At 34.9% G+C, this 20219-nt stretch overlaps 5 protein-coding genes and 1 non-coding gene across 6 annotated transcripts; 1 reads left to right on the top strand and 5 right to left on the bottom strand.

Annotated features, from left to right (window-relative positions):
• Positions 1–2398: 2398 nt before the first annotated feature.
• Positions 2399–2472, bottom strand: EV154DRAFT_t89. The gene has a single exon. It is a non-coding gene; the product is annotated as a tRNA-Val (tRNA).
• A 1320-nt stretch (positions 2473–3792) lies between these two features.
• Positions 3793–4287, bottom strand: EV154DRAFT_516580 (uncharacterized protein). Its single transcript, XM_051602403.1, has one exon. The coding sequence runs from the start codon at positions 4236–4238 to the stop codon at positions 3945–3947; it is 294 nt and encodes a 97-aa protein (XP_051455236.1). The 5' UTR covers positions 4239–4287; the 3' UTR covers positions 3793–3944.
• A 1532-nt stretch (positions 4288–5819) lies between these two features.
• Positions 5820–7442, bottom strand: EV154DRAFT_425036 (KRI1-like family C-terminal-domain-containing protein; the record flags this gene model as incomplete). The annotated part of the gene is made up of 3 exons (XM_051596222.1): positions 5820–7210; positions 7274–7291; positions 7373–7442. The coding sequence occupies 3 exons, from the start codon at positions 7440–7442 to the stop codon at positions 5820–5822; spliced, it is 1479 nt and encodes a 492-aa protein (XP_051455235.1).
• A 2709-nt stretch (positions 7443–10151) lies between these two features.
• On the top strand, positions 10152–11606 carry EV154DRAFT_553565 (geranylgeranyl pyrophosphate synthase). Its single transcript, XM_051605133.1, has 6 exons — positions 10152–10275; positions 10342–10496; positions 10560–10825; positions 10897–10957; positions 11017–11095; positions 11166–11606. The coding sequence occupies exons 1-6, from the start codon at positions 10228–10230 to the stop codon at positions 11466–11468; spliced, it is 912 nt and encodes a 303-aa protein (XP_051455234.1). The 5' UTR covers positions 10152–10227; the 3' UTR covers positions 11469–11606.
• A 492-nt stretch (positions 11607–12098) lies between these two features.
• On the bottom strand, positions 12099–13074 carry EV154DRAFT_425060 (uncharacterized protein; the record flags this gene model as incomplete). The annotated part of the gene is made up of 3 exons (XM_051596226.1): positions 12099–12479; positions 12542–12920; positions 12986–13074. 3 exons carry the CDS (start codon positions 13072–13074, stop codon positions 12099–12101), a joined length of 849 nt encoding a protein of 282 aa, XP_051455233.1.
• Positions 13075–13444: 370 nt separating this feature from the next.
• EV154DRAFT_516574 (uncharacterized protein) lies at positions 13445–13961 on the bottom strand. Its single transcript, XM_051602402.1, has 3 exons — positions 13758–13961; positions 13554–13689; positions 13445–13465 (listed from the first exon to the last, which is right to left on the bottom strand). The coding sequence occupies exons 1-3, from the start codon at positions 13940–13942 to the stop codon at positions 13454–13456; spliced, it is 333 nt and encodes a 110-aa protein (XP_051455232.1). The 5' UTR covers positions 13943–13961; the 3' UTR covers positions 13445–13453.
• Positions 13962–20219: the final 6258 nt, after the last annotated feature.

Genomic DNA, 20219 nt, shown 5'->3' with positions numbered 1-20219 from the left:
GATATATTTCTCTTCGGTAGTATAGGAACCGTCCGTTTGAGATATTACTGCACCCCATCATGTGCCAGCAGAATCCAGTTTATTTACAGCCACACTCGTAATGAAAGGATTGATAGATACTATATATCTTCTATTGTCATCACCGGTAACACATATCACCAACCACACTTATATTATTATGCGTGTAGTATAGTCATTTCAGGTGGCAATTTGACCTTAAGTTTTCATGATCGTTAGATGATTATTCTCAACTTCATGCCGTCAACGTGGTCTGTATCATCCTCTTGAATATATTTTGGGTGGGTATATGTCCTATTTCTCCCTCAACTATATCATCATTATATTGATCTTGAATAGACCCTAATTATACGCTCGGATCCATGTCCTCAGTACCAATAGTAGTCACTACATCTTTTTGATTAAAATTGTGTTCAACTGTCCAAATATGTGAAACCCTTTGTGTATTTGGATTGAAGCGTCTTTCTGTGGGTCTCTCTTTTTGCTGGTCATTTTGATCCCCTTATCTGAAGAATTGGTTTTAAATGTTCATATATTCCAATACTTTGTGAGTATACACAAGATGTTTGTACTATTTGTTTGTAAATGGATAGTTGAGCCCTGGGTCCAACTTATGGTAGATTAAGACAGTTGTATGCTGATGCGTAAAAAAAGGTATAGCCTCTGGTAAAAGGACTTCAAATTAACCCAGAAAATTAAAATCATCCCTCCTCATCATCAACTTACTATGATTAGAGAGTGCTATTTGTGCTTCGTTTATAGAGTAAAAATAGATTTGCTTCATAATCGTCCCATAGCAATTTAATCATAAGATTGTCCCGTTTCCAAAGATTGTGGTCTCTTGTTATACGACGATAGCTCATGTTAGGTTAAATAATTTCCAAAATTTAGTGGCACATATATAATATGAACAAAGATTGAGTGATGACAAACGTTATTCAATAGGGCTGACCCAAAAATAGAATGGTACGCAAAAATATCATCCTTAAGCCGGCCCAGACAGCTGCTAAAGCCATAGTCCATGAAAAAAAAAAAAAAAAGGATAAATCAGGCCCATTTTTCTCGACTTCATCCTTTTCGTCAAGTCTTCGGTTCTCTGACACTTATTAAAATTGGAACGGTACAGAGAAGATTATCATGGCCCCTGTACAAGGATAACACTAAATCTCTAAGAGGTAAGCTCTACGGAGCACATTTTTTAATGACAATAGAAATGAAAGTCGGTTTCTTTATTTTGTTATGATCTGTCAAGATCGTCAAACTCCTCCAAAGTTGTTCTTTTCGAAAACGGAAGGGCACTTTTAAGTTTTCTTGATTGTCACTCGAGTAGTCATACTCGATTAAATCTTATTTATTCAGTTGAACCTTTCGATTCCTTCGAAATGTCTTCGGCCTCAGCTGGAAATAAAAAATCCAAAAAGAGACACATACACGGTTATATGTAACTATGCAAATAAATAAAGCTGATACAAACATTTTGATAAACAAATTCAAAATAAGTCACCTCTATACCAAAGTGTTCTTAATGAAGGAAGATTAGTAAAAGAAAAGAAAATGCAATTAATAGCTTCTACGGATTGCTGCTCAGACAGTGTTTTGAAATTATTTTATTCATTACAGAAACCAGATTAGTTCGCGCTAAATGCAAAGTAAAGAGGAATTTTAGATGACACTAGCCGAAAAAAGATGCTTTGGATCTTTGAGAATGAACGAACGTCGAGGGTTTGGCATTTTCGGAAAAAGTATGGCACAACGACTATAATAAGTGACAGGCTATGTTTATTTAATTGTAACTTCCCCCTTTTTTTTAAAGTACCTACAACTAGGGATGGTATTTATCATTTTTCCGAGGAATAGCCTTACCCATTATTTCGCAAAGATTGGAATACATATTTTTGATTATTTTATTATACAAACAAGTATGATATTTTAGCGTTTTGTTAATAAGTCGTCAACCCAAGGCGTAAAACAAAGTGTATGTCTATTCCAAAACCAGAAAGATTGACTCATCATTAAAACCCAGGGGAGTTGTCCAATACCAAAATGATCAATTATTTCAAAACAGCAGAGTTTTTTTAGTCTGTTTTTACCTGGAATAAAAAATATACTTTTATCTCATTATTTCTCAAGTGTATTATTTTTTATCAAATTTCTCAGTTATGGACGCAAAATGCGAATAAAATTGAGACATGGCACACAGGATATGATAAAGAAAGGTTACGGCTTACACTGTAATAAATAGAGTACAGTATAAATAAGTAGAATCCTACATTTATAGTTTCTACAGCTGCACCTCATAACACCTGTTGAAAAAATATTGTAGTTTGTGTGGCAGAAGCCACGACGAAGATACCACGAAATATGTAAATTCTTCAAAAAATGATTTCTGCCAGACTTGAACTGGCGACCGTCTGCGTGTTAAGCAGACGTGATAACCGACTACACCAAGAAACCAACTGTTATTTTTATAACTTGTATGTTTTAAATAGAATGTAAAAATACAAAAGTGACGTCATCAAACCACGTGATTGTCACGCTTCTCGAATACGATTGGCTATTTTCTGGATAGGCAATAGACAAAGCTTTTCTTAAGGACAGCCAAAGTACACTTAGTCACAACGTAAGATCTGTGATTTGGCTATCCTTTAGACGTAGAAAAAAGAAAAAATAATCAAAAACAATATGGTAATTGCAAATAAATTAATATTGAATGATTTGTACTTGGTTTAACAATTCTACCATCACTCCTTCGCCTTTAAGCTCGTTTGATCTTAATCTTACGCAGAAATATTAAGGTAATAAATCCAAACGAGAAACTGAAGGTAAGCTATAACACACCTATACTGGTTTAAATTATGTTGGTTGTGATAGATTTGTTTCTATTTCAAGCTATTAAGTTATATTGACCTCTTGGTGTCTATAATTAAAGTATCATAATCCCAACATTACGACTACGCGCACCCGCGCTGTCCCTAAGAGACCCGAATAGACAATTATATCTTTGATTTTATATTTTATTATAATAAAACGATCTTTACTTTATATTTAACCCAAGGAGGCTTACATCAGATCGCTATAATATTGAAACCTGTTAATATGATTTAACATTTTCTTAAAAGCTACGCTATGAATACTGTAGGTGTCAGGCATTGAATACAACGTGGGATGAAGCCGCCTAAAATCCACAAACAAACAGTCTGGCTGGACTATAAAATTGTCACTTTTACACAATTACAGTAATTCATCGTGCTTAAATTTTTTTATGTTTTAAACCTAATTCATGATATAATAAGAGATACTCAAGAACGGGTAAAAACTGTAATCTTTGTACAATAAAGGCTTTACACATTACAATATGTTTCTCTATTACGATGCACTCAAACAACGTTCTCTTTTGATAGTCGAATTTATGTCGCAATGTCTCGGATAGAAAGGCTGATGATTTTTACAGTTTTTAGCACAGGAACTAAACTAGAGTCAAGTATCCAGCTTTATGCTACTGATACAATTAAGTATTCTGACAAAGAGGCATTACAACGCATAAACGGCACAAGCATTACTTTATGAATAGTAATGTAACTTTTAAAACATAAACCCTAAAAAAACAGTAGTTTATAACACGTTTATCATCGCTCTCAGGCTTCGATTAGCATTGAAAGATAATCGTTAAGAAAAAAAAAAATGAAACGCTCGTATTTCTCATACAAATGTAGTGATATCCTTACTACAAACTAGCTCTCTTTCCCCGCCCTTCCTCCACGAAAACTATGTAAATATAAGACAACTAAAGAAACCTTCACCTTTTTCAATCATTTATTATATATAGAGGAGAGAGGAATAAATGAATCACGAGTCTTTAGAATGCATGTTGCTGATAATAAAAAATGTTTTACTAATAGCGTTCCAAAACCAATCTGAAGCCTTTTTCAGTTTTCGGTAATAATGTTGAAGTAGCCATCACCTCCACATCCATCAGCAAAGGCAGCTCTTTGATCTAATATTTCCTGACTAGTCTCTTTTTCTAAATCACCCACTTCACAGTTAAAATCTTCGGTTACAGTAAGACCAGCGGATGTGCATTGAGCATCAGTTTTTTCGGCAATACATTTAAAGTCCTCATCAACACAACAGGCAGTTATAGCGTCAACGTTTGTCACCATAAGCGAGAGTAAAGTACAAGAGACCAAGAGTAAACTAAAGCGAAGAGTGTTACCGAGCATAGTGATAAAGATAAATTGATAATTAATAATAATAATAGAAAAAAAGTAGGTGCAAAAAGAGATGGTTCAGCGCTTTTTATACATGTATATTTTACCATATGTACTATATTAGACCGGCGATGACAAAAATATAGCAATTACTTTATTATTTTCTGCGAGCGAGGAGAGAAAGGGATAAGGGGTTAAGATCACCCCCTTATTCCTTGCATGTTTTTTTAGTTTTGGGGTCGATGTACGCTAACAAATAAATCGAACTTAATGGTATAAACGCTAAATACATCTAATAGTAATATTATGCCATGGGAGTGCTCATGGGGGTCTTTTTCTTCTCTTCTCATATACCTTTAACTTTTACTTGCCATTTTTTTTTAAAAAACAGAGAGGTGTTTAACGCCACTCTATTATTGGGATATTTTGTATATACGTTTGTGATCATCATTGTACAGAAATGTACGATGGATTATTCTATATTTAACACGCCTCTTGTCATCCGCAACATGAATTTGAAACGCTTCACTTTATTTAAATTAGTTGACAAAGCCATACTACCCTATCTCAATCAATAATAATTTGGGTTTACAGAATTCGTAATGGATTATCAACAGGGTGGTTTAACCGTGAGCTTGTATTAATATGACAATGATGCGTGCGCTTTCACAAACCAATACGTCAGATGTCTTATATGTATATGTGCATTAAAATCCAATTTAGGCGTATAAACGCTTCGTAGTTACGAACAGTTACGCACAGTTACGTCATAGTATTTCGCTTGCAGATATCTATCGTGAGAGAATGAGACCATTTTTTCTAAACAGCTTATAATCATATGCAATATGATTTTTTTTTTTTTACGTTGAATACAAGATTGGTCAACATAAAATAATCTTATCAGTCAATATTTTCACAGAGATAAGATTATTATGAACCTCAAGGTCTTTTTGTGTAAGGGTTCCCTTACAGACTCTTGAATACTTTTTAGAATAGCCATATTTCGGGTATGATTTTTTTTATAGAACAGGGGGATATGTGATAGCACTTGCATTAATTCAGAAATAGTGTTGCAAAAGCAGAAAATAAAGAAATAATTGCCTTAATAGGTGAAACAAGCGAAACAAAACCAAAAACAGATTTCCCATTGAAGACGGGCGTTATAGGTGATCTAAATCCAATTTTACTAATTTGACTTATTTTTTATTTTTTTCTTATAGAGAAAAGAAATGTAGACATGATATGATTTAAAAAGTGATGTGTGTATGTAAAGAAAAAAAAAAAGAGAGAAAGGAATAGAGGGAGGCTTAAATTTCAAATGTAACCTTTTTCTTCTTGTGAGATTTTTCATGCTTTGCCTTCTTTCTATCTTTCTTTTCCTGCTCTGCAATCTCTTCGGCATGTTGCTTTTCAATTAACTTGGCTTGCTTTTTAGCCTCCTTGGCAGCTTTTTTGATATGCTTCTCCAATGACTTTTTCTTGTGCTTTTGTTGCTTTTTAAATGATTGTTCATCATACATTTGCTTCTTTTGGTTTCGATAGCTATAATAATGATATAAGTAAATCTATTTTCATCAAAACATTGAAGGCTACTTACGGTGCTAATGCCTTGATACTAATGTACTTGTTGAGTTCAGCATCGTCAGCCAATAAAATTTCCTCAGCAGTTAATCCATAATCTTCGGGTTGAGTCTTTGTATATTTGAAACGTGTGTAGAGATCACCACCAACAACATCTTCGTAATTGAGAGAATAATATTCTTCCAAAAGGTCATTGTATTTTCTCTTTAAATCTGCTCGTTGTCCAACATCCTTTGAGGCAATATCTCCGCCAGCTTGGTTTCCACCTTCATACTTGGCGCCACCAGGAAGATAATCAGCATCCATAATGTCATCATCGGGTAAACCAGTTTCGATCTCATCATCCCACACAGGCTTAACATTCTCACCATCTTGAGCACCATCATAGTAAGCATCATCAAAGACACCCTGCATTTGGGCATCATACATGGCGGGATCATAATCTGCATCGACGTCAATGTTTTCAATACCGGTGATATCGCTAACTTCCTTGAGCTTGGCATGAATTTCACGCATCTTTTTATTCTTTTGTTCCTTCATCTCTTCAAGTTGTCTTTCCTTGAGAGCAGCCTTGTGCAACTTTTCTCTCTGTCTTCTAAGAACTCTCTTACTTTCCTTTCTACGGACACTTCCCTCAATGTTACGAGCATATGTTTTGATGGTACCCGAACCTTCTTCTTCGAAACGGAAGTTGTATTTACTCTCGAAACGGTCAATGTCATCCAAATCAGCTTCATCTTTATCTACGTCGTCAGCAAGTGTTTGAGGATTTCCTGTCTTTTTATCTACCCATCCACGGTTTAAGACATAATCCATTAAGAAGGCGTCCTCGGGCTTAACATTGGGATTTCCCTTATAATTACTCCATTCCTCAAATGCTTTCTTGGAGGGTTCATCATTTTGCATCTGGCTCAACAAGAACTTGCGATAGTCATTCTCCTCTGCTTCCTTCTCTTCAGAAGTCTTATCCTTCTTGGTCAAGAAATCATCTTCCTCGTCATCCTCGTCTGATGCCGCTTCGATTTTAAAAGCATTACGAAGATCTTCCTGTTCTTGATGATGAGTTCTGCCCGTGGCTCCTTCTTTGTATTCGTCAACATAACCACCGTTCTCCAAAAGAATCTGGCGTTCATAATCCTTGAGGGTCACCTTTTTCTCCTCGGGTTCCTTGACGGGGAAATCATGGGTAGATTCGACAGGAACATTGTCGAAAAATTTGGTGGAGTCTTCATAGACACGAGGATCCTTGGCCTTGATGGCAGCAATCGTACGGAAGATCTGAGAATCCATGGCAGCTGTTAATAAATTCGCGTCATCGTCCTCGTCTTCGTCAGAATCATAAGAAGAACTCTCATCGCTGGAGTGTTCTTGTTCTGCAAGAGCAGCTACTTCAGCCTCAATTTCTAAATTATAAAAAAAAAGTTAATTCTATGCAAAATATATTATCAGACATTTTTTTTTATTACCTTCGGTAGCCTTCTTCACTGCAAAAAAGCAAAAACAAAAAAACAAACAAACAAAAAATGAGTCTCATTTTCATAAAATTGATCAAGATTTTTACTTACATAATTCAGGTCGTTGATAATCCTCTGAGGGATTTTGTCTTTCTCTAATTTGAACGTCGAAACCAGACATTTGATTTTTAAAAAAGATCTGTAGAAACGAAAAAAAAAAAAAAAGTTTTTCTTCCACTTTACTCTTGGCTGACTGCGCAACTTGAAAAATAACGCCGATTCCCTTTTTTGGAAAGACTTTTTTTTTTTTTTAGCAGTGATAGAGCCTCAGGTAGAGGGGGTGAAGGTTATCCACAGAATGGCATGAACTCAAAGTAATCGATGAATGATTATACACACTAGCTAGTGTTATCTCGAGCTTTTTAATCTAATCCCATCATGATCCAAACCAGTCCTTGTAAGAATCTATTAGAATGACAGCTTGCTGGTAGTACGTGGAAAACCAAAATTTGGTTAGGTGCATTAAAATACAGTCTCGTATGAAACCGAATTGGGGGTAACTCTGCTTTGTTATACATCCATATCTATCAATGTCACCATTTCTAAGAAATTGTATATGCCGATCCAACAGATATATACATCCAGTTTTGCATGGTTACAACAGCTCTGTTGAGTTGGCAACTTCAGTGTTCGGGGTAACTCTTTTTTTTTGTAATGAAAATATTATACGTGTCAAAACGGCCCTTTATGACGAGCTATACCGAACGAAATGCTTTCATTATCGAGGTCATTTCTCAGCATTTTCACAAACCAGATGCTTATGACAACCAGGTGAGCTACATTTAGATAGCATGATTTGGAAAAACTTGGAATATCAGTATTTAACTAGCATTTATTTGTGACTTATCCCTTCACTTCCCAGTACTATCATGTGATACTGACTACGAAAGATGACAGACAAAAATAAACGACCCTTCCTTTTTTTTTTTTTTAATTTTTACTTAATTCTAGTTTTGTCGCAATGGCTCCAACAATGCACCCTCTTTATCATAAACTCCAATACGAAGGTGCCATCTCAAGTATCAATTCATGTTTAAATATATATTTTTTTTTTACAAAGACTGACTAACCAGGAATAATAAAGTTTTTTTGTTCTCGAAAATCAGAAGCTTTTTTTTTTTTGTAAACAAAAATGTCACACAAAACTTCTTATACCAAGTCATACAGGACAACAGCTTCTTGTATACGGAGACAAAAATGGGTAATCAAATAAACAGAGGTGAGCATGTTACACTATGGATTACCCTTGTAAAATAAGTATTGTAGATCTGATTTTACAAAACCTTAATGACGCCTATTAATCTCTATGTTATATACTCGTATTTCAACTTGTGCAAACAAAACAGTCAATTACATTTAGTGTCTTTAATAACGAAGACAAACCATTTTTTTTTGCTGTAATAATAATAAAAAAAAAAATAGGCCTGAATAAAGCATGTGAAATGAGCGGTAAAAAGAAAAAAAAATAGTGGGAAGGTTGATATGGCGTATTTTATAGATCTGTTTAAAGTATGATTGGATGGTGCTACTCAGGATGAACTGCGCTTCATGTGCTACATTTTAAAGTGGATGTGAGTTACTGTGTAACTCTCTTGTTATTTGCAACAAAATGCGGGGGGAGGGGGGAGGGGTTCAGCATGGTGAATATAGCTCAAGATTTTTTGTTAGCAGCTAAAAAAAAAAAAGGGTGTTTAACATATATAGTAAAACAGACATACTAACAACAATGGTAGCGACTGTTGGTATGAGCGAGACTAAGTGAGTTTTAATTACTACGATAGATTGATATGCTCATTTAAAATCGGTGTTTCACTTTATTCATAATGCTTCTATTGAAACACAAGCTAGACCTGTATCATATACCCTTTTTTTTTTAATATTCTTATTCATTGATAAGTAATCAATTCATTCGTTTTTTTTTGAGCGACAGTGCCTCAAAATCGGGGACAAAGGTTCCCGTTATTCCTAAATTATGTCTGAAAAGGAGAAAAAGTAATTGATAGGACATGAGAGATATGTAATTTGTACCTGGTCGTTGTATAAATAACTTTATTACACAAAATACATTAGTGCTAGAGGAGTAGATTATAGGACTTCTCTTCAAACACCTTTATCAGTGAGATGAACAAGTTTATGTTCCAAATGTATGATGACCAAGGAAGTTTATCTTAATCGAGACAAAACAAAAGACATAGTATGGGATGTCATTTGCAAAGTTAAAAATGGTATAAGATGTAACGGGTTGACGGAAGCTGTTATTGAATTATCAAAAGAAAGTCAAAGCTGTACGACACTATTTTGTTGGAACCGGAAGCAAATAAAGTTTGCCGAGCAAATGAGAAAAAAAAAAAAAATGTCAGCTCAAAAGAGCACGTTTTTTTTGCTTTACACAGACAGAAAATTAGGTTTTGTGTTATCACTACGTATTTTTTTTTTTCTTGATAGGTCTTCCTTGTACAAATTGTATTACACACAGATCAATCGGGTGATAGGTGAAATGAGCACAATATAACATCCCGGGTGTGTGTATTCTGTCAACGTTGTTTGACATCTATCCATCCTTGTGTGCACTTTTGATTAATTCATACATCATTTTTATAGTGAAGTCTTAACATATATATATATATATTTAGAACCCGGCATGATAGCTGATGGTAAAAAATTATGCGGCATGCTGAAAATATGGTTCCGAAATAAATTGACGTTTGTAATACAAGAAAAGGGGGAGAGAGAGAGGAGCAAACTCATTTTGGATCTGCCGCTCGTTCTTGTAACGATAACTTTGACGGTTTCAACAGCCGAAAGGCACAGACCAAGCTTATATAATTTGACTCTCTTTTTTTTTTTCCTTGTTTGTTTCTTGTTTTCTTTTTTCACTATATCAAATCGATAATTATATTAATACAATGTTGAGCATGCACGAGAACAGAGAAGACACTAGAAGTAGTGAAGAAGTAAGTATATTTTTTATTTTTTCATATAGGCTCCATGCAGGAAAACCAACACATTACCCTTTCTAGATTATTATGGAGCCTTACACTTACTTGTTGTCTCATCCTGGTAAAGACATTCGTACCAAGCTTATTTCTGCTTTTGACTTGTGGCTCAATGTTCCCAAGGATATCCTTGAGGTTATTAACAAGGCCATTGGTATGCTTCACAATGCCAGTTTAATGTAAGTTTTTACGCGCATGGGAATCTTCTCCAAAACAAAAAACTCACACGCACAATGAAACAGGATTGACGATGTTCAAGATGACTCCGAGTTAAGAAGAGGTTTCCCCGTCTCTCACCTTATCTATGGTGTCCCTCAAACTATCAATACCGCCAATCTTGTCTACTTTTTAGCCATCCAAGACATCCTTAAGTTGGGTATCCCTGGTATGGTTGAGATTTGTACTGAGGAATTAATTCATTTGCATGAAGGCCAAGGTATTGAATTGTACTGGAGAGATAGTTTGACCTGCCCTACCGAATTGGAATACATTGATATGGTCAACAACAGTAAGCTCTTTTTTTTTTATCTGTACATTTTGACGCTGGTGGAGTTTTAACTCTTTTTTTTTTTCAATTAGAAACAAGTGGTCTTTTAAGATTAGCTGTTCGTTTAATGCAAGCTGCCAGTGAAAGTGATGTGTAAAGTAACTTCTTATTGATATGATTAATATTCCATACTCATTATTCTATATCATTAGTGATTATACTCCTTTGGTCAACATTATTGGTATCCACTTTCAAGTTCGTGATGATTATATGAATCTTAAATCCGATGCCGTAAGTTATAAAACTTGTTATAGTCATCATATAAATACATTACTAATGATTATAATCTCTCTCATTATAGTACACTGAAAACAAGGGTTTCTGTGAAGATTTAACTGAAGGAAAGTTCTCTTTCCCTATTATCCACGCCATTCGTTCTGACTTGAGTAACCGTCAATTATTGAACATTGTCAGCCAAAAGCCTACCAATATTGAGATCAAGAAGTATGCTTTGGAGATCATCAAGAGAGCTGGTAGTTTCACCTATGTCGAAAACTTCCTTCGTCAAAAGGAGGCTGAAGCTGTTACCGAAATCAAGAGATTGGGTGGTAATGCTTTATTAGAAAAGTATATTGATACCCTTGGTTTGGATGCTAGCAAGTAAACCCTCTTCCATTACACACACAAACACACAAACACATACAATATCACTTAAAAAATACCCACACTACCCTTTCAACTTTTTCTTCATTGTAATACCATTTTTTTTTTTGTTTTAAATAAAATAATGAGTTTATCAACCAAAAATATATTTATTATACTGCATGTGATAGCAGAAAAATGTGAAGCACTGGGACTCTCAGCACATTCCTTAACAGGCAATTATGCTTACATTTGGTACCTGATCTTATTTCTTTTTGGGACTAGTAGCTTTCAATGAAGCACTATAAATTGGTTTGTGTTCGCGAGCTGAGCCTACGTGTCAAAAAAAAACATAAACTTGAATATTACTCTTTTTTTTTTGGGCAGCTGAAGAAACAAACATGCTTAAAATAAAAATTTGCCTCAGTGAGATCTCAGTAGATGATTCAAACATCGTTCTGTTTAATACATCCAAGGTAGCTTGCACATCCACTACTTACTCCGCATTTATTGCAACACCGTATAATTGTATACCCACTGTTGAAGCTCATATATAAAAAAAAAAGTGCAATCATGGTTCTGTTTGTAACCCAACTGATTAAAAAAGCGACATTGGCGCTTCATCTCTATCGAAAACAGACACTATGGTTTATTAAGTCAAACACGGACGAAGGGCACATAAAAGATCCGAACTAAAAGCCTCTTCAGAAAATTTATCGGAAGCGGATGCTCGAGCATTGGATGCGATTTGTTCATACTCCTCTTCTGATAAAGATAAGGCGGTATACAAAGCATCAGCAAAAGTATCCACTGAATCAGCAAGAAAGCCCGTTGGCTTTCCATCATATTCTGTCACAATATCCAATTTAGGCCCACCGGATTGATGAGCCACTGGGATTAATCCTGCTGCCATGTATTCTACAACGCCAATACCAAAATGTTCATTCCACATCGTATGAAGTCCGACCTTGGCCATACCCAGACTCGAAACCAATAGATTGTAAGAAGCATTGACCTCAAACCTTACGTAATCCTATCACATTTCTGCCGTGTTTAGAAAAAACACACACACACACGCTCTTATTGATTTATTACCTCAATTCCCAGTTCAACAGCCTCTTTACGCAATCTATCAATTCGATTCGCATCACCTTCGTTTCTGGAACTTCCGATCAAGACCAGCTCAACCCCCATGGATTTTGTCTGAGGATACTTCTCCATCATCTTTGCCAACGATTTTAACTGTAAAGAATGATCCTTCTCTGGTCTAAACTGGGCAACACTGACAATGATGGGTTTTCTACCTTGCAAGGGTAACACGTTTAGCCTTTCTGTATCGCAAGGTGGATAAACAATCTCTGCTTTGGTGTGCCATAATTCGTCAATATGCCCCTTTGTCCATGTCGAGTTCACCATCGCTACTGATGCAAACGAGCCACAAAATCCATACACTTTTGCAAAAAATCGATAATAGCTATAAAAGAAAGAAAAAACTTAGATCGCATAAAATCAATCTAATCTATCATGCAATCTTCTTACATGAGTTTGCCTGTACTCCAAATGAAGCTGGAAGCAAGTCTGGCCTCATTGTTGTGTGCAACTTTACGTTCATAAACGCGATTCACCATATCCGAGCTGATAGTTGGGTAATGTGTGTAGGTTGCAATTTTGACGTTTGTAAAGTAATGAACAAGAGGATATGTAAATGCGTAACCCATCGTGTCTTTTATTTGCAAAGATTTTTTCTTAGTTAAAATTCACATTGTGGTAAAATAGGGAAAATTACTTTACCGAAAAACAGGTCAGGCACTAGTTTACTTATGGCTTCATATCCAATCACTAATGATCCGAGACTTTGAAGAATCAAGGTAAACCTGGGATATCTATTTACAAACTGGAAGATTAATAACTTATCTCGTTTTCAGTTCTACGCTTCTTTTTTACAGTGAGTCCTCAACAAGGTATCGTTTTGTCAGATAAATAAATACAAGTCTTGTTGGTTCGAGATCAATGTTGAAGCTATTCTACAGAAAAAAAAAAAAAAAAAAAAAAAAAAGAGAAAACTGTTAAAACAACAAAAACTCTTTCTCGCTTTGGTAAAACACACCTTGACTTTTTCTATAATTTGTTGTTTCGAAGCGTCTGTGTCGCCCGTATAAACAGCACAAATAACATTTGGGAATTCCTTTTGCACATCGCGTATAGCAGTCCAAAGCACACGTTCTCCTCCACCGCCTGCATTACTAAAATAGAATAAATATAAACAAGGTACAGAAAAAGGGGACCAAGATCGAAAAAAAAGAAAGTTTACCAGTAAGGATGAAAGAAGCCTACAAAAGAAGGGTGTTGAATTTGTGCGGCTACAGGTCCCAAGTCCTGCAGAATTTGAACTCGATTCTCATCCATCGTGCTCTTTACGTAAAATTTTAGTGCTGACCATGTCAGCCAGATCGTAATGGCCAGCAGGGTGAGCCAAAATGCTATTGAAAAGTCCATCAAGTGTAAAAAAAAAAAAAAAAAAAGAAAGTTGACACGCTTTTTTAGTTTTGCCTGAATTTTTAATTATTCATGTAACGATGTGATTGGCTGAACTTCTCCTCTCTACCGCTTTCTTTAGGCAATTGCTAGTATGAATCAACGGGTAATCAAATCCAAAAATAGAACCTCACAAAAGGGATAAGCCAGTACTATTTGAAGGTGCGAATAGGAAATGTCAATACTGTGCTTCTACTCACAGCTCCCCTGATGCTTGAAAATACCACCCACTTTTGGACACTTGTGCGAGGTTAAATTGCCCACCTTAAACTAATGTGGCCAAATATGAAAGCAATTGCGAAGACTCTTTATTCAAGAATTTAGTAAATCCATTAATCGAATGCTGAATAAAACTTTGCATGTGTGTAACAAGAGTATCTATCCTTGTTGCAGAGGATTGAAAAGAAAAGAAAAAAATCAAAATATAAACAGACCCTATTCATACCTTTGGTTTCATAGATAAAAGTTAAATTTAGAGTAAAAATAAAGACCACTTACGATACCTGTTTGATTCAGCAACACCATGTATTGCACTGACAGCAACTGAGTTTTTTTTTTTTTTTTTTTTTGAAAAAGACATTTTATTGCCTAAATGATTTTTCATGGATTCTTGTTTCTTTGCTGCTCATTGAAGGATATAACGAAATTAATCCAACTCGTTGCCATACATCGATCTTATAGAACTGGCAGTTGAAAGATATATAAATACATCATTTATTTACTGTTTTTTTTTTCAAGATTAACTATATGTTTAACTGTGTGATTGATTTGATTGTTTGGTTTGTAATAAGGGGCGAACACACAAAAAAAAAACTGAGAGGCCCAATGTTATGGTTGATCAAATCAACTTATTGGGAATTTTTTATTTTATTTTTATCTTTTATTATATGATGTAGAAGCAACATAAAAAGGGCTTCATATTTTTTACTGCAATCTGGCAAGGTTCCTCATTCTTATAAAATGAAAGCGTTTGTCTTATTTCGCTATAGGAAAGTAAAAAATTATTTGGTTTTCTGGCTGCGTATCACCTATAGCCTACCAACAGGCATGATTGAAGTGATAAAAAAAAAAAAAAGTCATATTACGCATACGAATCGATTCAAAATTTGACACAGCGTTAATTGGTAGTATTTGTATGGGAACAAAGTTTAAATCTTTATGAGATAAATGTACGCCTTTCATAGTTGAAGTATTTTTTTTTTTTCATTAAGACTAAAAAGATGAGAGAATACCAATTATAAACGTGCTTCTCTTAGTTCCCAAGCAGGTTAGCCCAGGATAAGGTGCAAAGCAAAACCCTACACATTTAAAAAAATGAGTCCTGACTATTTTTGATTTAAGTGTTAAAGCGGTTAAAACAAGTCTCCCTCCTAATCAAGCAGTTTTATATCAAACTTTATACTACTGTACAGCAACTCTTAACTATTATTTATAACACTTTCTTTATTATTATTTAATATCTATCTACAGTTACTCCTGATAACTTTATGACCTTCAGTATATATCACACTTTTTTTTATAACAATCATTTTTGAAAAGTGTTTTATTAGAACGCTTTTCTTAGGGACAACCAATTTTTCCTTAGGGACCAGAAAACAAGAATATGCAATTTGAAACAATGTGATAATTACGAATAAAAATACTTTTTTTTTTTGACAATTTTATCAGCACTCTTTCGCCTTATAGCTCGTTTAATCTTAATGATACGCAGGAATATTAAGGTAAAGTGTAAAGGAGAAGCTGAGAGTAAGCTATAACACACATATACTGGTTTATACTATGTTGATTGTGGCGAATTTGTATCTAATTTAAGTTGTTAAGTTACATTGACCTTTTGGTGTCATAATCCCAATATTACGACTATGGGCTCCCTGGCTGTCCCTAAGAAACATGACATGATTAGGCAGTTTTTTTTAGGAATTGGGGTATCTGTGTGTAGCTTAACCAAGTGACTTCAAAACCATTTAGATAAGCGGGGAAGAGTATGCTGTTTCTTTATGCTTTAGGTTCTTTTAAATATTTTTTGTCTGACATGGAAGGGTCAAGCGAATGTGATTTTATGTGTGATCGTGCAGACAAAAGAAAGAACGAAATATGTAAGCAATGTATACCTCTGCAAGCCATTATGTCATATACAAACATAATTTATAACGACAGAAGTGAAAGTCGTATCCAATGACTTGGTTTAGAATGTCAGCTGCAACATAATCTTTAAGACACGTCAATTATCCGGCTAACGAGTGTGTTAAATGGAATATGCTGTATCGCGAGGTATGAACGTTAATATTAAGCGTAAAAAAAATCTATGTGACAGTCAGTTTCTCGACATTTGAATATTTCTGTTGGAACAATGAAAAGCATGGAGGCGGAACTGATATCATGTCTGAGTGACTTCGATAATAGCACATGCGAATGATTTGATACGCAAAGAATACAGTATCCGCTCGATTTAAGAGTGATCAAAAATTTCCAAAATCTCCATCTTAAATGGAAAATAGCTTTAAATCGAAAAGCAAGACTATTGTAGACAAACGTCACCAAAGCCAATATTCCCATAAAATATGATCATTACTGCCAAAACATTTCTTTTGCTCGGACATTAAACACATTTGGTCAAAAAGTTTGAAAAAAGACAACAATGCAGTGATATACCGTTCGATTTTAAGGGTATGGTGAAATGGGATCTCACCCTTAAAAAGAATAGTGATTTAGTGGTGTTAATGGTGGGGACTGAAGCTGTTTTTCAAAAATCCACCCTTAAATCGAGCACCGTTAAATCGAGTGGCTACTGTAAAGCACTAGGCTTGGGTATATTTTATTTATTTTTCTATTTCTACTTCTATGTCTATATCCATGTCTACTTCTATGTCTATGTCCATGTCTATTCTTATTTATAAAGCACCAGCATTGATGTATTTACAGAATTTATTATATACATGTAGCACAAGGCTTGAAAATATTTACAGTTTTGATGGTATTTACAGTCTTGAAGGTATTCAAAGGGTTACAGGTGTTTGCAGTCTTAAAGGTATTTACAGTCATGGAGATATTTACAAGTATGACAGTACTTGCAGGGTATATTATGTGATGTATATAACACCAGGCTTTGAGAATTTGGGGGTATTTTTTAAATGTAAAGCGTATAAAGAAAAGAGAGTATGTTTCAAGGAACAACGATGTATGTTACGTGTAAAGGGTATATACCATAAAGGGTATCCTTTTAAAAGGGTATATGGTGGAAAGGGTACATACTAGCACCAAGCTGAAATAATGCCTTTAATGGACATGATCTATCAAAAAAAGTCTATGAGAAGAAAAGAAAAACGCAGCCACGTTGTCATGCTCGATGATTAGATAGATCAGTAAACGTTGCATATGAATTATGCTTTACCCAAACGAGTGGTTTGTACTCCTTAAAATTTTGTCATAAACAAAAATAAAACATAAAAACCTTAAGAGGCTTTTTTAAGACCCCCATATATAAGCGATACGCTTTAATGAGGGCTTGACTACATAATAGAAGAAAGAGTTGAGAATCATTTTTAGATTCTTCAGATATAATGAAGAGCATGACATTTTGTGTTGACTACAGTTTTGTTAAGAGTTTTTTTTTTTTTTTTTTTTTTTTTTTTTTTTGCATCACCAGACAAAACTCCGAAAAGTTAATCCCACTATCTTTCGTGGGTGACTTTTTTGCCCTTTTCTCCTTACTGAAATTAACACAACAAGACACCTCACTTTGCAAAACTAATGCCGTCAGTTTTTAGTTTGGATAATTACAAGACTCTTGTAGACCTTTGTATTAGCACATAAGCAAGGCATGACTTTATTCAGGTCGAAAAAGGCAATGACAAGGAACATGGCAATGTCCACTTTATTCGAAACAGCCATAGAAAATATGGAGGATAATGACAACACATCTTTTGAAGAAGGTAGTTTTAAGGGTATGGTTGTTTATATTTCTTACTGACCCCTTTTCTCAGATTCAGTAACCCTGACTTCATTCCAACTGAGTTTTTGGCTTTACATATGTATTTCATTATATTCTTTTTTTTTTTACGTAAACACTTGACCGAAAAAACCTGTAGATATGGATGATTCATGTTCAACGTTAATCTGGAAACTGAAAACCGTTGCTACCACCCATTTTACGCCGATACGTTTGTAGCTTGGTGTCATCATGCATTGAGAAGGCAACATGATATCAAAAAGTAAGCCAGCTGTACATTCTGTTATACTCTTCACCCAGCCGGCATTGCTGATACAAAAGCTGTTTTGTCTGAAACACCTACTCTGTAGTTGGATCTCATTCTCGATTAACACGATGCAACAAGACGTCTTTTGATGACAACACCAGTAAATGAGCTGCATCCCAAACGATCGTCTTTTTTTTTATTATTCAACTACTTCGACATTTGAAATCCAAAGATTGTATGGATAATACCAAGCAGAGGTCTTAACAAAAAGATTAATCCAGATGCAATGTATGACATTCATGATGAAAGTATATGGAGACAGTGAAGGACAAATTCTATCTTTTATCAACCAATCTGATTAATATTTGATGTTGACTAGTCAGCGTGCACTTTGCTAATGGAAATACGAAACACGAGGAATTTAGTTTGCAAGACTTATGAAACGAATTCTTATTTGCACCCTCTTGTGGATGAATGGATTTTGTTAAAAAATGACGTTCAAAACCAGATAGAAATGGATGAAATTGACACCGTCAAAGGGGCCCATATCATTATCTCCTTCGACCTACCGGCAGCAAGAACAGTGACTGCAAAAAAAAAAAAACTCTTCCAACTCGATAAATGAATTCAACAAATGAACGCATATATTTAAACTATTCCCTAGTCAGCCTTCCCAAGTGGATTTTTACCCCGTGATGACATTTGGGATTACCTTCGATTCAATTACATATTTAAAGAATGGTAATATTTGGAGGATGAGAGCAGTGAACAAAAGATTGATGCCAGTTATAGTCTATCATATCTAGATCTGATCGAGTTTATTGTATGCGACATGTAATACAGCACATTCATTTTCAGCCACCAATACCATGATGAGAGGGATCAGGAAATGGGAAAAAACGTACGAATAGGCGGATTTTGTGCATAAAAAAAAATGGTTAAGTTGAACGAGGGTGTGTCATGGCATGTTTTATACAGTAATAAAAATCATAAAGTGTCTGACGGCAACTCCAGAATTACTGCTCTTGGAGAAAAGCTATATGATCATTTTCTTTCAACATGTGTTTCCCAAAGTAATCTTTATGAAAAATAATACAAAAATAGAGAATATAAAAAAATTTCTTATTGGGAAAGGATGCTCCTGATGTTAAAGAAGTAGGTTCAGGGCATTCACAGCGGAGGTGCTTTCAAATTGAAAACCATGAGTTTTCGCCCAGTTATGCTGCTATTTTTTAACATCCAAATGAGATAAAAAACATTTTGCTGCTGTTGATTACCCTCACACTCTTATATATCATAACGAAAATAACAAAAAAAAAAAAAAAAAAAAAAAAAAATAGTTACATAAACATGCATACAAAATTAAGCGAAAAAAAAGAAAATAAGGTTAAGTCCCTGTTATTCATTTAAACTACTTTTAGAACCGCTGCTGTGGACCACTTCATACATTTAACACCTCAGCTGTAGATGCCCTTGAGGGTCCGTAATAAAAAAAAATTCTTTTCAAATGGACATTCTGCCAGCACATTTCTTAACTAAACAAAACAAAAAAAGATGGCAAAAGCTGAATTTATGTCCTCTAAAGCCATCAGTAATCGTATGCAGTTAAGTTTCGATGGCCACACTTGATCATGTAGAAACAGGACCTGATTTTATTTTTCTGTCTAATCCAAAGGTCTTCAAAAGTCACGATTCGATTGTCAAGCTTTTGAACGTCCATGCAGAGACTAAAACAGTTTTAATCATCAAGTCCGAATCTCACCAACGTCGACTGCTCCTTGTTGCTGCTATTCCAGGTTGCTACGTTCACAACTTTTCAAACGTCTTAATAGGAACTTCTCACTTTACTCTCACGTAGACATGGCATAAAACGCGTGTTTGACAGTGTTATAGCCAATAATTATTTGGCTTGCTGTTACATATGATAAGGTCTTTCCTTTAAAATACTCTTCACCTAAATTTGGGGTCTATCTTGTAATTGATATTATGTGGTATTTCCTCCGCTTTTTGTCGCTGTTTGTTGCCTATTGTAACTTATTCAA

This window comes from Mucor mucedo (genome assembly GCF_025094135.1).
Source record: "Mucor mucedo strain NRRL 3635 chromosome Unknown EV154scaffold_80, whole genome shotgun sequence".
Classification (NCBI taxonomy): Eukaryota; Fungi; Mucoromycota; class Mucoromycetes; order Mucorales; family Mucoraceae; genus Mucor; species Mucor mucedo.
The sequence above is the reverse complement of the archived record's forward strand: the minus strand, read 5'-3'. Positions and strand labels throughout refer to the sequence as shown.

Bases quoted from the DNA above. Each gene is read 5' to 3' on its own strand.
- EV154DRAFT_516580 (XM_051602403.1), bottom strand. From the start codon at position 4,238: ATGCTCGGTAACACTCTTCGCTTTAGTTTACTCTTGGTCTCTTGTACT.
- EV154DRAFT_516574 (XM_051602402.1), bottom strand. From the start codon at position 13,942: ATGGACTTTTCAATAGCATTTTGGCTCACCCTGCTGGCCATTACGATC. The intron at 13,690-13,757 runs GTAAACTTTCTT...ATTCTATTTTAG, and splicing joins GGCTTCTTTCATCCTTACTG to TAATGCAGGCGGTGGAGGAG.
- EV154DRAFT_553565 (XM_051605133.1), top strand. From the start codon at position 10,228: ATGTTGAGCATGCACGAGAACAGAGAAGACACTAGAAGTAGTGAAGAA. The intron at 10,958-11,016 runs GTAAAGTAACTT...CTATATCATTAG, and splicing joins GCTGCCAGTGAAAGTGATGT to TGATTATACTCCTTTGGTCA. The intron at 11,096-11,165 runs GTAAGTTATAAA...CTCTCATTATAG, and splicing joins TGAATCTTAAATCCGATGCC to TACACTGAAAACAAGGGTTT.